Raw genomic sequence first — 16,212 nt, forward strand, 5'->3', positions numbered from 1 at the left:
CCCCATTAAAATCAGTCCAGCCGTTTTAAGATTAGCCCGGACAGCAAACAGACAAAAATTAAAAAAAACATTTGTTATGTTTTAATATCTTTTCGTCGTCATCAACCCATATGCGGCTCACTGCTGAGCTCGAGTCTCCTCTCAGAATGAGAGGGGTTAGGCCAATAGTCCACCACGCTGGCCCAATGCGGATTGGCAGACTACACACACGCAGAGAATTAAGAAAATTCTCTGGTATGCAGGTTTCCTCACGATGTTTTCCTTCACCGATAATATCTTTTAAATAACTATAATGGCTTGAAAAACAGTAACTTCGAAATCACAGAATGCTGTATTATATTGAGTTTAATGTAAATGTATTTTATGACCTCTGCCTTCGGTACGGATGGCATAGGTTCGAGTCCGGTCCGGGGCGTGCACCTACAATTTTTACAAGGAAAAACATCGTGAGGAAACCTGCATACCTGAGAATTTTCGTAATTCTCTACATATGTGAAGTCTGCCAATTGCTGCCATTGGGCCAGCGTGGTGGACTAAGGGCTAACCTCTCTCATTAATACTGTATGATTTTTTTAAAAAAGAACAACTGTTGAGTTTCTTGCCGGTTTCTTCTCAGCAGAAATCCTTCAACTTACGTGTCAAAAGTGCTTGTAAACTGAGCCTACTTAAAATAAACGAATTTTGAATTCTGAGAGGAGACTCGTGCTCAACAGTGAGCTGAATATGGGTTTCTAATGATGATGAATGTAAAAGTAACTCTGCTTGTCTAATACCTTATCACGATGATAAAAGCATTTAAAAATTAAAAAAGTAGGTACATTTAAAAATAAAAAAAATTAAAATTCATCTTATGGCAAAAGTTACTGACGTTTTAACTGCGGATAAAAATGGTTGGCAGGTATCATTAAACGGTAGTTATGGACAGGTATCGTGACTCGAAGAGTAAGAAATCGAAGCATGCATTTTGAATATTAAAAGTAGTTCATGCTGAAAGTTTCAATTATGATGGAAGCTTATAGACCCGTTCGATATTCCAATTTTAGTTTTCTACCTGAGTAGTTTATAAAACATAAACTCAGATTGAAAAGAAAATCTAAAATTGATGGAAAGTACAGTGTTGCAAGACTTTGTTGTAAGAAGAAATTGCTGTGCGAACTAATTCAGTTTAACTTAGTCTTTAACTAAATCAAGATCATTGAAGGCTTTGTATGCAGTATCTATAACAATAACAAGTTAAAATCAAACATTTTGATACCCACAGAAGGTCTTGAAATTACTAAAATATATATTTTTATGCCAGAAATTATTTCCATAATTACAGAAAAGTTCAAATACTTTTGGAATATGAGAGCTGAAAGAATATTATTTACTTGTTTAATTATATTTTAAAATAAAAAATGCATTACATAATTTTGGAAAAGAACTGTTAACCTTACGCTGCTAGACCAATATTAACCAATATACGATAGCTAAGAACCACTGTAAAAAAAAACTGGCTTTCAAATGAAAAAGCCTGCGTCGAACTCGGCCCATCCATTTGTCACAGACAGACATCGACGTAAAACTTCTAACACCCCTCTGTTTACGTCGAAGGTTAAAAAAACAGACTGAACGCATTGGTTTTTCGATAAAGAACGTTCTTACAGTAACGTAAACGTAGGCGTCCACAGATCCGCATAATACGCATCGGACACATCGCATCAAACGGATTTTAGTATTCTTTGTATAGAAAGTCATACAAGTGCCATTGATTTGAAACGTACGGATCGCATTGAACGCATTTTATCTACCGTAAAATTAAAATCAGTTTGATGCGATGCGTCCGATACGTACGATGCGGATCTGTGGACGTCTACCATTACACAAATACACACCAATGAACTGTCAGCTTCTCTGTACACCTTACCACTACATCCAAAGCCAAATAGACTTCTAAAGGCTTGATTACAAATTGGTCTTACAACGGCGGAGAGAGATCTGTACCTAATCAATATAGTCAAAATTTGGCCCTTAACAATGGCTTATAGCTAGTTTAAGGGTCAGGACGTAATTTTAATTTTAAACTGAGTATTTCTAATAAACATTTCTTATTATTAAAATATACTAGAACTTGAGAAATATGTTAAAGCTTAAATGTATGAAACCATTTTCGCAATACAAAAATTCGCAAAAATTTAAAATAATTACAACATACAGTGCTCGCCACGGATCTTTGTGTTTATGAAGTTAGCAACAAATGACTGCGCAATGAATCAATAACAGTACAAACGGCGCGGGCGGAGAGTGTTCGCGTCTGTACGTTGCGCATACTCATACCGCAGCTAACTTCACAAACCCAAAGATCCGTGGCGAGCATTGTAGGTACTTCTAACTTCCTTAAGATTCACTATGCGTATTGGTGTAAAACTGCATGAAACCTATTCGAGTACTTTTTGAGTTTATCACGAACAGACGTGGCAGGGGAGTTTTTTTTTTTGTAATATATATAGAATTTTGTAATATAAATAGATTTTTTTTTTTGGAATATGCATAGAAGATAATTTATTAACTGTTAAATTGAAATTCTTTGAATCAAACAATTTCAATAACAATCTTGATTAAAACATCAATGGAATAGCTTAAATTACCTGTTAATTTTACCGTATCTGCCTACGTTTTAATAAATATACGAGTTATAGACGTGTATTTTACCGTACAAAAGATTATTTATGTTCGTGTAGGATTGTGCTATGCGATAGTCCCTAAATTAGTTTTTGTTGTAAATGCAATGTTATGGGATATTGGTCTGATAATGCTGAAGAATGCCAAGCCAAGCCAAAAGCCAAGTAGTTATGTAATAAGATTTGTTTTAAATACAACCGAGATCAAAAACATAAACTTATCTACAACTAAACTATAAAGCAAAAAACAGCATTACAATATTTCAAACTACTGATCATTTTCAAGGCGGTGCGAAGACGGTGATGTATTAATTCAAGACGTAAGTACTCGTACCTATCAAAAATATTTTGTTGACTCAAATATTCTTTTATTTCATGTATTTTGTAAATAAACATCACACAGGCTTGGCACCGACTTCAAAGTGATCAGTAGGTAGAAAATGTTATATGTAATGTTATTTTATGCTTTTAAGTTTCGTGGGCACGCTTATGTTTTTGATGTCTGTGGTATTTTAATGTAAACAATAATTAAATAAAATAAAAATAATTTAATAAAAAAAAAAAATTCGTCGTCGTCGTCGTTATCAACCCATATATGGCTCACTGCTGAGCTCGAGTCTCCACTCAAAATAACAGGGGTTAGGCCAATAGTCCACCACGCTGGCCCACTGCGGATTGGCATACTTCACACATGCAGATAATTAAGAAAATTCTCTGTTAAGCAGGTTTCCTCATGATGTTTTTCCTTTACCGTTTGAGAAACATGCTATTTAATTTCTTAAATGCACACAACTGAAAACTTGGAGGTGCATACACCCGGACCGGATTTGAACCCACACCCTCCGGAATTCAGAGCAATAAACGTACCAATAACACAATTTTCATTGTTTCATCATTAATTTACATTTATTAACTTCCGGTAATGGACCATTTCATCACGCTGCTTCTTAGGTTATATATGCATGCAAATAGTTCACGTCTTCAAGAGATTAATAATGGGTAGCTCGCCTTTCCTCCTCTACCCGTGTTTACTGAGTCCATCTTACTCAGACCTCGGGGGAAATAACATAAAATGGAATATTTACCTGCAAGATCGCCCCGTCATAAGCTTCGAAACTGGACTCATTTGTCATGGTTATTTTGTGTTTTGTTATTTCCGTGTTGTCATGTTAATAGACTAGGAGTCTGTATTAGCCAAACATGTATCGTTTTACGAATGGTTCAGTGGGTGACCCTGCTTTCTGCATCCACGGTCGTGGGTTCTATTCCCACAATTGGAAAATATTTGTGTGAAGAGCATAGGTGTTCTCAAATGTCTGGCTGGTGGGAGGCTTCGGCTGTGGCTAGTTACCACCCTACCGGCTAAGACGTACCGCCAAACGATTTAGCGTTCCGGCACAATGTCATGTAGAAACCTTGTGTATTTTCATCCTCCTCCTAACAACTTAGACTGCATCATCACTTACCATCAGGTGAGATTATAGTCAAGTTCTAACTAAGTTTCCTATACATAGATATTGACTAGGTATAGGAAACTGCTGATAAACTTTTAGCCTTCAAAAAATTCAAAACTCAGAGGCTCTCTTTGTCGTCTATTATATTTTCATTGCAATGCAATTTTACATAATCATTTTAGAATTTAAACTGACATGTATGATAGACATATTTATTCAAATGATTCGCTGCGTCACGCGAACGAGCTTTTATAAAAAACATTTCGCGTGGTTCGAATGACAGGCTAACTACTAACACGTGCATAGAAAAATAAACAGTTCTTATGACCTAGTTGTTATTATCTAAGTAAATCGAAAACAATATAATTTTTTTCAGCTGTTACATTTTTAAGGCTATACCGCTGAAATTTCATATAAATCATACTACTTCTTAGGTTATGGAGCAGTACAAAGGCAACTTTATATCCCGGAAAAGTCCAAGGTTCCCATGTGAATTGTATAAAACAGAATCTATGGCTGAACGGAGTTGCTAGCGCCCGCTAATTTGTCTATAAAATAGTCTAATTTAAATAACCACTTTCAAAAACTTTGTCTGTTTATATTTGCGTTCTATAACATACTTGTGTAGTAATAAGTTTGTCATATACAGTATTTTAAAATACTATATGTTATCGGTACGGTATGGACGGCTTCAGTGTGCTCGTGGCGTTCGAGCCGTCCGCATCTCTTGTTGTGTAATTCTTTATGGGTTATTTGGGATAGGCGGGGAGAGTGACTTGAGTGGAAAAGGGCAATGTTAGATATCTGTCAAAGGCGCCTTTAACCCTACACACATCGTTCACAAGTGCGTAACTTCACTCAAGGACATTCTCTGCCATTCTAAGGTATTATTTTGGCTACAGTTTGATTTGTTAATTAAGTTGTCCTGACAACTGTTGTGAATCATAGCCTTTGTTCGACATTAGTTTCTTATTTTTGTAATCACTCTGGAGTCTGCTAAAATATAATTGAAGATTAATTTATAAGAATAGTGTTTTGTATTTTAAATAGATTTTGTAAGGTTCTCTCAAATAGAATACCTACTATAAATGAATGTAAAACCTACTAACTATACGGGTATACCTATTCATAACACATCCGGCGCAGTTGGCTAGATACCGGCTAGATTGCCGGCGGTGGCAAGCAATTTGGTCAAAAGATCGTTATAGTAATGTGGTCCGAGCGAACGCAGGTGTACCTTACCTAACCTAGATTACGATATAAAACCTAGATTGGTACAATCTTAGCCTTACAAAAGTTCATCACAAAAATGTTAGGTCCAATGTCCTTCCTCTGGGGAAATAACGGGGAGTATAAATATTTACCAGCAAGCCATTATGTCATAGGCCTTGGAGTCATTTTTCATGGATACAATATTGTCTTAACTTTTCCTTATTTCTCTTATTTATTTATCGGGTATATTTTCCTTATGTTGAAGTCTTGTACATTGATTTGTAGGAACATTCATACGAATTAACTAGCAATACGAATATTTGAGGCTAAAAATCTACATTTTAAGTATATCCTTCCTACTAATACTATTGACGGCCTCCGTGGCGCAGTGGTATGCGCAGTGGATTTACAAAACGGAGGTCCTGGGTTCGATCCCCGGCTGGGCAGATTGAGATTTTCTTAATTTGTCCAGGTCTGGCTGGTGGGAGGCTTCGGCCGTGGCTAGTTACCACCCTACCGGCAAAGACGTACCGCCAAGCGATTTAGCGTTCCGGTACGATGCCGTGTAGAAACCGAAAGGGGTGTGGATTTACATCCTCCTCCTAACAAGTTAGCCCGCTTCCATCTTAGACTGCATCATTACTTACCATCAGGTGAGATTGTAGTCAAGGGCTAACTTGTAAAGAATAAAAAAAAAAACTAAAAACGCGAAAGTTTGTATGGATGTATGTATGTTTGGATGTTTGTTACTCTTTAACGCCGCTACGACTGAAGCGATATTTTTACTGAAATTTGGAATGGAAATAGATTTGCTCATAAGCTACTTTTATTTCCGAAAAAAATCCGTGGATTCATGAGATTTGCGAAAACCTGATGATTTTGATGGGATGAATGTTTGTTACTCTTTCACGTAGTTACTGAACCAAATCACCTGAAATTTGAAGTAGAGATAGATTGTAGTATGGATTAACACATAGGCTACTTTTCATCCCGGAGAACTCCATGGTTCCCGCGGGATTTGTGAAGTTTTTCACAAATTCCACGCGGACGAAGTCCCGGGCGTCCGCTAGTATATATCTTCAGTCAAGTAAAACTAAGTAGACAGAGTTCCTCTTAGAATATACATAAGTAACGTAACATACCACGGTATTCAGAATACCGTATTCGTACAAGTTAATGAACTCAAACTTCAACGGAATAAGTTTGGAAATCGATGAAGTTAGATACCTAACTAGCTGCGTCAGCTGTGCTAATTATCGCGAAGTTATGCAATCACCATCCTAACTATTCCCCTTGAAGTTCGGTTTGGCTTATCTTACAAAAAGTTTGCCAGTTTTGCACTTTCATGTAGATTTGTCCCCAACGCCAGTTTTTCCGATAATTTGGCCGCTTATCTGCGAAACTTTAAGCGATTTCAAAAGTTATAATATCCACGCTTTTGAGAACGTTTTTATATTGAATATAAAAATTTTTCTTTTTCTCCTGGTGGTCCATGAATATCAACCATGAATATTTTGTAAAAACCACGTCGCCATGCCGTCTATGGTCCCGTGACGTATAATACTTTCTTGTGTATTTAGTACTAGTTATCTCGCGGTTTCACCCGCGTTGTTCTTCTTCCCGTAAGAATACAGGGACAAAGTATAGCTTATGACGCTCACATATAGCATGGCTTTCTAATGGTAACTAACTTTATAATATTAGTATAGATTAATTATTGGTATATTCAAAACTTGTCGTCCCGTCTCGTCCGACATAAAACAAGTTACGTATGCAGATGAGTTTTACTCTGATTGACGGTGTTTAAGACTAGTTCTATAAGAAATTAGGTTGCTATTGTGCGGCTGCTGTGCGGCTACTGTGCGGCTACTGTGCGGTTACTATACTTTGACAACCAAGTTATCTGTAATCAACACTACGCCGTAGACCTTCTAGCATCTAAATGCAGTAATAAACGGAGCTGTATTAGTGAATGAAATGGTCAATCTATGTTGTAAGGATATTGGCGTAGGTATCAAATTTTAGTTAGACAAAGGTTTTTAATGCTTTATTACAAATATTACAAAATTAAATTGCTTTAAATAAAAATCATTCTTTTATTTTAATTTTATTTTACGTACGTATTTATTTAGTGTTATAGTTAGCATAATCGGCAATTTAGTAAAGATGTCATAGCAAATTTAAATATTACACAGATAGGTCATTTTATTACAGTTCAAGTAATTTCAGCTTTGAACTGTACAATTAATCAGCTGACTTCACCAATTTGAACTGCACTTGACCTGTTTTTAACGTCAATCCATTGTAAGGATTCGGTCCTAATACTGTGCACTCACAATCTATCTCCAGCGTTTCATCATCATCATCATTATCAGCCGATGGACGTCCACTGCTGGACATAGGCCAATTGCATGACTTCCAAACAAAATGGTCTCGAGCCGCCAGCATCCAGGGGCTCCCTGCAACCCGCTTGATGTCTTCAGTCCACTGGGGGGTCGACCAACACTGCGCTTTCTGGGGTCGCCATTAAAGCACCTTAGGACCCCAACGCCCATCGGCTCTTCGAACTATGTGGCCTGCCTGCCACTTCAGCTTCGTGACTCGCTGAGCCATATCAGTGATATAGATGTATATTCGTGTCACAGTATAACCAGTAGTTGGACTTCATACTAAAGGTCGAAACGCGAGCTATACCTACGCACCTCGTACGTGGGGTGCACGATCACCCCGTGCGAAGACCGTTGCGGCTGTGCCGCGGTGACGAACGCAGTGTATTGGATTTTTTAATTATGATGACTAGGAAAAAAGTTATTATTTTTATAAAGTTTGATTAATATTTTGTATTCTAAAGGCATAATTTAAAATATATATATATAAATAAATGCTTAAATGATAAAATTGTGTAAATAGGTAAATGACGTAAACGGTAATATAATATTAAATAATTATTTATTAACTTCTTCATTTAGGTTGTTTTCTTTGATTATTAGGTAATACATAGATTTAAATCTTATGACATGTATGTTTTGTATACCTGTATTTTAATGTAGTAAAGAAGTTAAGTAAAGAAGTTGTTTGAATTTAACAACATTATTGTGTTGCTCATACTTTAATGTATTTGAATAAAATGAGTAAAGAGCCAGCTGATATTAATATACCTATCCAGATTTTTTTATTAAACTATTAGCGAACTCGGTCAATCTCAATTTGTTTTTTGTAGTTCCTTCCCTACATGCCAAGTCAGAATCAATTTTTTATCGTCTATTCTATAGTGTGGGGTATCGTTATCGGTATTTTTGTGCATTACATAACGGATTAAAGTGCTAACATGATCTATGGAACCCTACACTGCGCGTGGCCCGACACGCACTTGACCGGTTTTTTATTATTTAGTCACCTAGTGTGGTGGTAATACCTAGATGGCATCACCAAAATAAATATATGAAGGTCCTTCAAGATCATTGATTAGTATCAGCCTTATTTAAATCTACCACGCATTTATTGATCACTTACTATTTTACTGCAATTTACTAAGTATTTTATTTGATTATTTAAAAAAAAGTATATTTACAACCACATAACTAAATGGAAACACAAATTTGGCAAATGTAATTAAAATGCTGGAGGCGGGCAGCCCTATCACATGTTTACGGAGCGCGCGGCTGTAGGTATTTATTTCAAAAATACGGCCGAGTTATTATACTGCTTGTTATATCTACTGTGTTCGTGTACTCTAGCGTTTGTTTTATCTAAATTATAAATATTATCAATCGTCGCGGACCCTACGTCGTAGCTTTTGTAGCAGCGTAGCTTTTGCGAACAATAAACGTAGCTACAGTATTTGGCAATGAGTAGACTGAATTATTGCATGTATGTGCTTATTTTGACAATCTATTAACATGAGATCTATATTTTAACAAAAAGAAAACTACAAATAAAACAGCATTACTTTATAACATTATTCGTCATATGTAGTTGTACTTCACAAAATAACAATAAGCCTTGAACATTTATAAAAAAATAATAAGTAAATAAATGTGCCTTTATCTGACTTTAATTAATTATTATCATATTATAATTTCATTATCATTTATTGTCTGTGTCTGTTCTTTATACAGGATGCTCGTTGAAACTTTTTATGTTTTCATACAAAGTAATTCAAATTATTCCGACTATCCATGTAACACACGCCTTTATCTATCCTTGCATTTTAAAATACGTAAACGTAGTGGTAAGTCTGTCGATATCGACGAGATTTTGCAACTGGCAGTCCGCACTTCACTAGTAAGCTGCTTCATGATATCTATCAGTGAATAAGTTTGGCTAAGTCATAATATAAGAATGCGATATAAGGGACACAATTAAAGATCTTTTTACAAAAGAAATATTATTTACTCCGAAAATATTAATTTTAGAACACATGTTCTTTAGACATTTTTAATAATTTTTTCTTAAAGAATATAACCCAAGAGTTATGGGAACTCACGAGCAACCTTTATATTAATTACAACATAAAACATAATTCAACCTATTTGGATAAACTTACTTCATAATTATTCTTTTACTTGGACAAAAACGAAATACAAACCAAAGTAGTAACCATTAGAATATAGTGCTAAAAGCCAAAAAGCCAAATATATGAAACTAGACTACTAGACTAAATGGCTCAATATAGTAATATGCTCAGACAAGAACAATTCCCACAAACAATATTATCAATTAGTAAATGTCGGAACACAGTTTCAGGCGAATGACTATAAATAGCAAAAGCATAAAATCTACTGTGGCAGAGCCATTGCATTTGCATCAAATGTAGTCTTTAGGTTTTGCTTGTGTTTAAGTTTAATAATACACAAACTGCACAGATAAAATAAAAATGCAACAATAAAAAAATTAACGTTTATTAGTATTGGATAGTAGGTAGAGCCTCCCCAAATTTGTATAAGTTATCGATGGAGTCTACAAAAATAAAAAAAAAATCATGTGTATATGTTTACCCATAGATTAGGCATTGCAATAGGGATGATAACAGTTTTTTAATTGTAAAATTAAAAGTATGCTAACAGTAAAGCAATTTTGTAAAAGTAACAGGGTATCTGCGATCATTACTTTCGAAGCTACAGGGATTTAAAAGGGGTCTCGGGTCCCTGACAAACGCCCCATACAAAATTGTACGAATCAATGACGTCGTAGGTCGTAATGATCGTTAGATTTGTATGGGCGTTGAAACAAAATTACTAATATTATTTTTGTTTGTGCGTTTATGTTTATAGTTCTTTTATTGAAAAATATCACATTTAATGTAAGAAAGCTAAAACTTTTTATCTAATTACGATAAAAGATTTTTTTAATAGATTTTGAAATTTTATGATCTTATTTATTTTGCAAATATCCAGACAATATTTGCTTTTTATGTATAAATTAGTTTCCAATGTATCATAAAAATCAATATATTCAAACCTAGTCATCATCCCCATTGTGTTTTACTAAACTAAAGAACCGTTTCTTTTACCTGTATTCAGACATAAACACACATACAACTGAATGTAACTGCATTACATTACACACATTAATCACTAACTAGCCTTAAAGTGATAAGATATAAGATACAAAATTATTTTTCTTGTTACAGAATCCCTTCTACTCAGGATAGTTCACGTAACGGTCCCTTCATATCGGGTGAGAGGTCAACCCGCCCAACTGGAGTGTAATTACGAGCTTGGTGACGACACGCTGTACTCAGTGAAATGGTACAGAGATAATGAAGAATTCTATCGATTCATGCCGAAATACGACCCTGCTAAACACGCTTACAAACTCGACGGAGTCAAAGTGGATGTAAGTGTCATTATAATTAGCTTTGAAACATTTTACAATGGAATATTTTGCCTATTTTGCCAATTAAGGAGGTCAAATGAATTTTCACCGATGAGGATGCTTTGTGAGACCGATTTGCTGCTTAATGAACTGAATACCCGTGCATTGTTAGGTACGGAATTGGAAGTCTGATTTCTGCGAAGGTCCCCATTGTGATTGTACTGTAATAAATATTGGGAATATTCTGTTCGTTGCCATTGTGATTGTATATCTAAGATTTCTGTCTCTTTTGATATTGAGGGTATAAAGAGATTTTAGTCTAAGTACTTAATATAATCTGTATAATTCATTGGGCGTATTGTTTAGTAAGAGTATATTATTTTACGCAGTTTATCAGACTAAATCCGAATTGTTATATCGGTTCCGAAATTGTTATAAAATTATACAAACAGTAGTTATCGCACTAAATCCGACTTCGATCATCTGATTTATCTTCGTCATCTGTGAGTAACACCTCACCACCAACATACCAACAACATCTGTGAATAACACCTCTGGCCTAGTCACTATTTAGGTCTTTATTATCAACCTATTAAAATAAACATCTAATTAATTGACAAAATCTACTTACTATACTTTACGATGTCCACCAGTAAACTCCGGATGACAATTGTTACATGGAATTTTGTATACGTCAGAAATAGTAAATTAGCCTACAGAGGTGCCTCGAAATTCAATCTATCGAATATATAGTCATCGGACGACGATGATGATGATTTTAGAATTTAAACTATCGTGAGTGTTATTCATACACACTCACGATAGCATACTCCGACGTAATGTCACGTGAGTTTTAGCCGTGTTTCATAATCAATTAAGATGATGATGATTGTCAATCTAGAGAATATATAAAGATCAGATTAAAAACTTTATATACCATTAGAAAGTAACGTTTAATTATAAGCCGTGATAGCCCAGTGGATATGATTCTCTGCTTCCGATTCCGTAGAGTGTGGGTACAAATCCAGTCCGGGGTATGCACCTCCAACTTTTCAGTTGTGTGCATTTTAAGAAATTAAAAAATCACGTGTCTCGAATGGTGAAGGAAAACATCGTGAGGAAACCCGCATACCTGAGCATTTTCTTAATTCTCTGTGTGTGTGAATTCTGCCAATCCGCATTGGGCAAGCGTGGTAGAATATTGGCCTAACCACTCTCATTCTGAGAGGAGACTCGAGCTCAGCAGTGAGCTGAATATGGGTTGATAATGATGAGTAGCGTAGGCTGTGTTATCTCCGTATCCCCACGGGAACAGAAACTACGCGCGTTCGCGTCGAACGCGCGTAGTTTCCCGAGGCGTCGCGAGGTATACCTAGTCAGCGATATTTTATATTATAGACATGTTACTTGCCTACAAAATCACCGTAAAGGGGATCCAAATTTAGCTACTCCACTGAGCGAACACATGCACAATCTTGTGTTTATTTACATTATATATTTAAGTATTGTATAGTTTTTACATTTCTTGAACACACAACTCGACATTGTAAACAATATTTAGGTATTATGTGTTTCAATAACTTTTGTTGTTTAATAAGCGACTAAATGAAATTAAGTTAATTATGCACATTTTGTCCGCCTCTGTTTTGATGCGCCAGTGCCCTATCTCTAGTATAAAATATCGTTGGGTATTGTAAGGTTATAAAATACAATCTGTTCTTTCTATTGTGAGCAATAACGAGCTTACGGAGGTACATACGACGTCAAGGATATCTTAACTTCGTTAAATAAGAAGTTCTACACAATATAACATGCTTTGTAGACTTCGCGTAACAACTTAAAGTCGCTCATTATATAAATTACTAAAATAAGTTTATCCACAAATCTACAAATAAAATTTCCAATTCTAAATTGACCTTTAACGTAAAAGCAGAACATCTTGGAACAGTTCTTTGAAGGAAAGAAAATGTCGTTAGGTGTACGTTACATAAATTCGAGTAGGAAGGTATACCGTAGTGTCTTGCTCACGTTCCTAACATAAGTATTTCAAGTTCTTCCAATAATTTCCAAATATTAATCCAGTGTTAGGAAGTCAGTGTAACAGCTCGTACTTTAAAGAGCTAAGCTGCCAGTTCCAGTCATTGAGATTATGATCTTTACAAAGTCAACCATTAACCCACTAAGCCCACCAACTCACTTTAGAGCTGCGTGGTGGATCTAACTACTGAACCCTCTCTATTATCGGTTAAAGGAGTCATGTGCCTTATAATGGGCCGTTAAAATATTCGAATATGATGATTTTCAAATTGATTATCATCATCATCATTCAACCCATATTCCGCTCACTGCTGAGCTCGAGTCTCCTTTCAGAATGAAAGAGGTAAGGACATTAGTCCACCACGCTGGCCCAATGCGGATTGGCAGACTTCACACACGCAGAGAATTAAGATAATTCTCTGGTATAGGTTTCCTCACGATGTTTTTCCTTCACTGTTTGAGACACGTGATATTTAATTTCTTAAAATGCACACAACTGAAAAGTTGGAGGTGCATGCCTCGGACCAGATTCGAACCCACACCCTCCGGAATCGGAGGCAGATGTCATATCCACTGGGCTATCACGACAAATTGATAATAGTCTATATTATACCGATTTGATTATTACAAGTGAGCAAAAAACTCAGCCATAGATCGTAAAATGTTTCGTAAAGTTGACAAAACCGCATAACGTGTAAAATAAAACTGAAATATTCTGTTTATTACATAGTTTCTTGATAACTATTCAAGGATCATCATTAATCATTAAGTCAGCTGAACAAAGTGACCTAAAGTAATAGTTAACGAAAGACTATCTTAGTATAAAAATAATATATTATAAGTGTAGGTTAAAGTTTAATTACTAATTAGTCACATAAGTAGGCTAAATCGTAATATCATGAAGTACCAAATTAGTACTTTCATCATTATCAACCCATATTCCGCTCACTGCTGAGCTTAAGTCTCCTCTCAGAATGAGAGGGGTTAGGCCAATAGTCTACCACGCTGGCCCAATGCGGATTGGCAGACTTCACACACGCAAAGAATTAAGGAAATTCACTGGTATGCAGGTTTCCTCACGATGTTTTTCCTTCACCGTTAATTAGTACTTTACAACAAAAAAAAAAAGTCAGCTAAATGTAATCGTTACAGAGTTAAACATTATTAACCTTCTAAATATTAACAATAATATGGAGAGACTTCTTGATACGGGACGACTAAGCTGATAACGATAATGAGTTAAAATAGAAATGAGTTATTTTCTGTTTCAACAGATTTTTGATAAAAGTTTAATTCAATATTCTTATATTTCTAACAGATATCCAAATCGGACGACAGGAAAGTGGCTTTGCACCAGGTGACACTCAAATCAACAGGTTTATATCGCTGCGAAGTTTCCGCTGAGGCGCCAAGCTTCGCTTCAGCTGCCGGCGAGGGAAGAATGGAAGTTATATGTAACTTTGCACTTATGTAACACTAGCTTTTGATGTAACTTACCGGCTGTATTATAGCTTCTACCCTCTTATCTGCACTCTCCTGACACTATGTAAAATTGGTTTCAGTCAACACTCAAGCTTAGCTTTAGCGTTTTCTATGTACTTCTTTAGAAACATCATTACAAAACCATGCATTTTTTTGTGTTAAACGCATACTATCACAGGCTCTAGAAATACTTTATAGTGAGTTTCAGATAGCATGGGTGCGGTGACAGTTCGTTTCACTTTTGAAAGTTTGCCGCAATTCACGATATTAGTACGTATTATGAACGTCATAAGGCTACTGTACCCATGCTAACTGAAAAACACTTGCTCTAGTCTATAGAATATCTCTACTCTAGTCTATAGAATATCTATATCTCCTAATAATTTAGTGTAGACTAATCATTTAACATGGATTTTTACTGGATAATATGAGTGTATACCACATGGCACCATGTAATTAAAGATTGTGTGTATGTAGGTATGTGAATGTGAATGTTAGTTACTGTTTCAAACCACAACTACTGAACATATTCTACTGAAATTAAGAATGGAGATAGACTATAGACCCTAGACCTATGCTCTAGACCAGTATACCCTAGAAACCAGTGAAAACTCGAATTCACCCGAAAGGAGTTACGAATACCTGCTAGCTACTTCGTTCGTTTTTGTTACGCTTACTTGTTTATAAGTTTTTACAGAAAACTTATTATTTATTCAAGATCAATGTAATGTAAGTGTTGTTAGTTAAATGTATTATGTTTATGTACTTATATGAGTACAAAAGTTTGTGTTGAAGTACCTGTGTGGGTACAAACTCTATAGACCTCTTATCTAATTAATTAGTAAAGTTGTGGGCTGTGTTCCTTTTGAAATAGGTGTAAGCTTTTTCACCGACTATGATGTATTTGTTAAAGCCTTAAATGCTTTTTATGATTCAATAGTTAAGAGATATTCTTCTCTTCTTTCTTATCTTGAGATACCTTTTGGGATACCTCTTTGGACTTCGGTATTAAATTACTTGTACTTGCTGGTAAGGTAGTAATATGCTACGGCCGAAGCTGAGCCAGACCTGACATAACCTACAAAAGGGCTCGAGCCCAAGGAACTCTTTACAAAACAAGGCATCCCCAATTACGCAAGATAGGTGCTTGCTTGATCTGACAATAATGAAGCATGGCATCCTATTGCACGCTATTCTAGGTAGCATTTGAATGCTGTTTTCAAGTCCAAAAGATATGCCGATGAAATTACAGACACATAAGTTCTTAGTTTAACGAGCACACTTCAGCTCATTATTGAAGTGGTAACTTCTTGAGGGAGGGTAAACCGGTTCGTAACGTAACGCGTTACTCTGTCTGGCTTTCTCTCACGCAAACTTATCACGTCTGTCGAGAATTCCGAGACGCACACGTTTCTTTTTTCCTGATGAATATACCTACGTTGCAAATTATTGCTTTGCTATAACGATGAATTTTCATTTTAAATCAACTCACGTATGTGTATGTCTTGTCACGTATGTGTGTATTGGGCCTTTTGGAAAGCGCAGTGTTG

At 35.7% G+C, this 16,212-nt stretch overlaps 1 protein-coding gene across 1 annotated transcript in view; it reads left to right on the forward strand.

Annotated features, from left to right (window-relative positions):
* Positions 1-16,212, forward strand: part of LOC112055550 (uncharacterized) — a 32,934-nt gene that overhangs the window by 2,201 nt on the left and 14,521 nt on the right. Inside the window, exons 2-3 of the mRNA XM_024095726.2 lie at positions 10,959-11,164; positions 14,499-14,634. Coding sequence (XP_023951494.1) covers positions 10,959-11,164; positions 14,499-14,634 — 342 coding nt within the window. The remainder of the gene's footprint in view (positions 1-10,958; positions 11,165-14,498; positions 14,635-16,212) is intronic.

The sequence above is a fragment of the Bicyclus anynana genome, chromosome 7 (genome assembly GCF_947172395.1).
Source record: "Bicyclus anynana chromosome 7, ilBicAnyn1.1, whole genome shotgun sequence".
In the NCBI taxonomy this organism is placed as follows: Eukaryota; Metazoa; Arthropoda; class Insecta; order Lepidoptera; family Nymphalidae; genus Bicyclus; species Bicyclus anynana.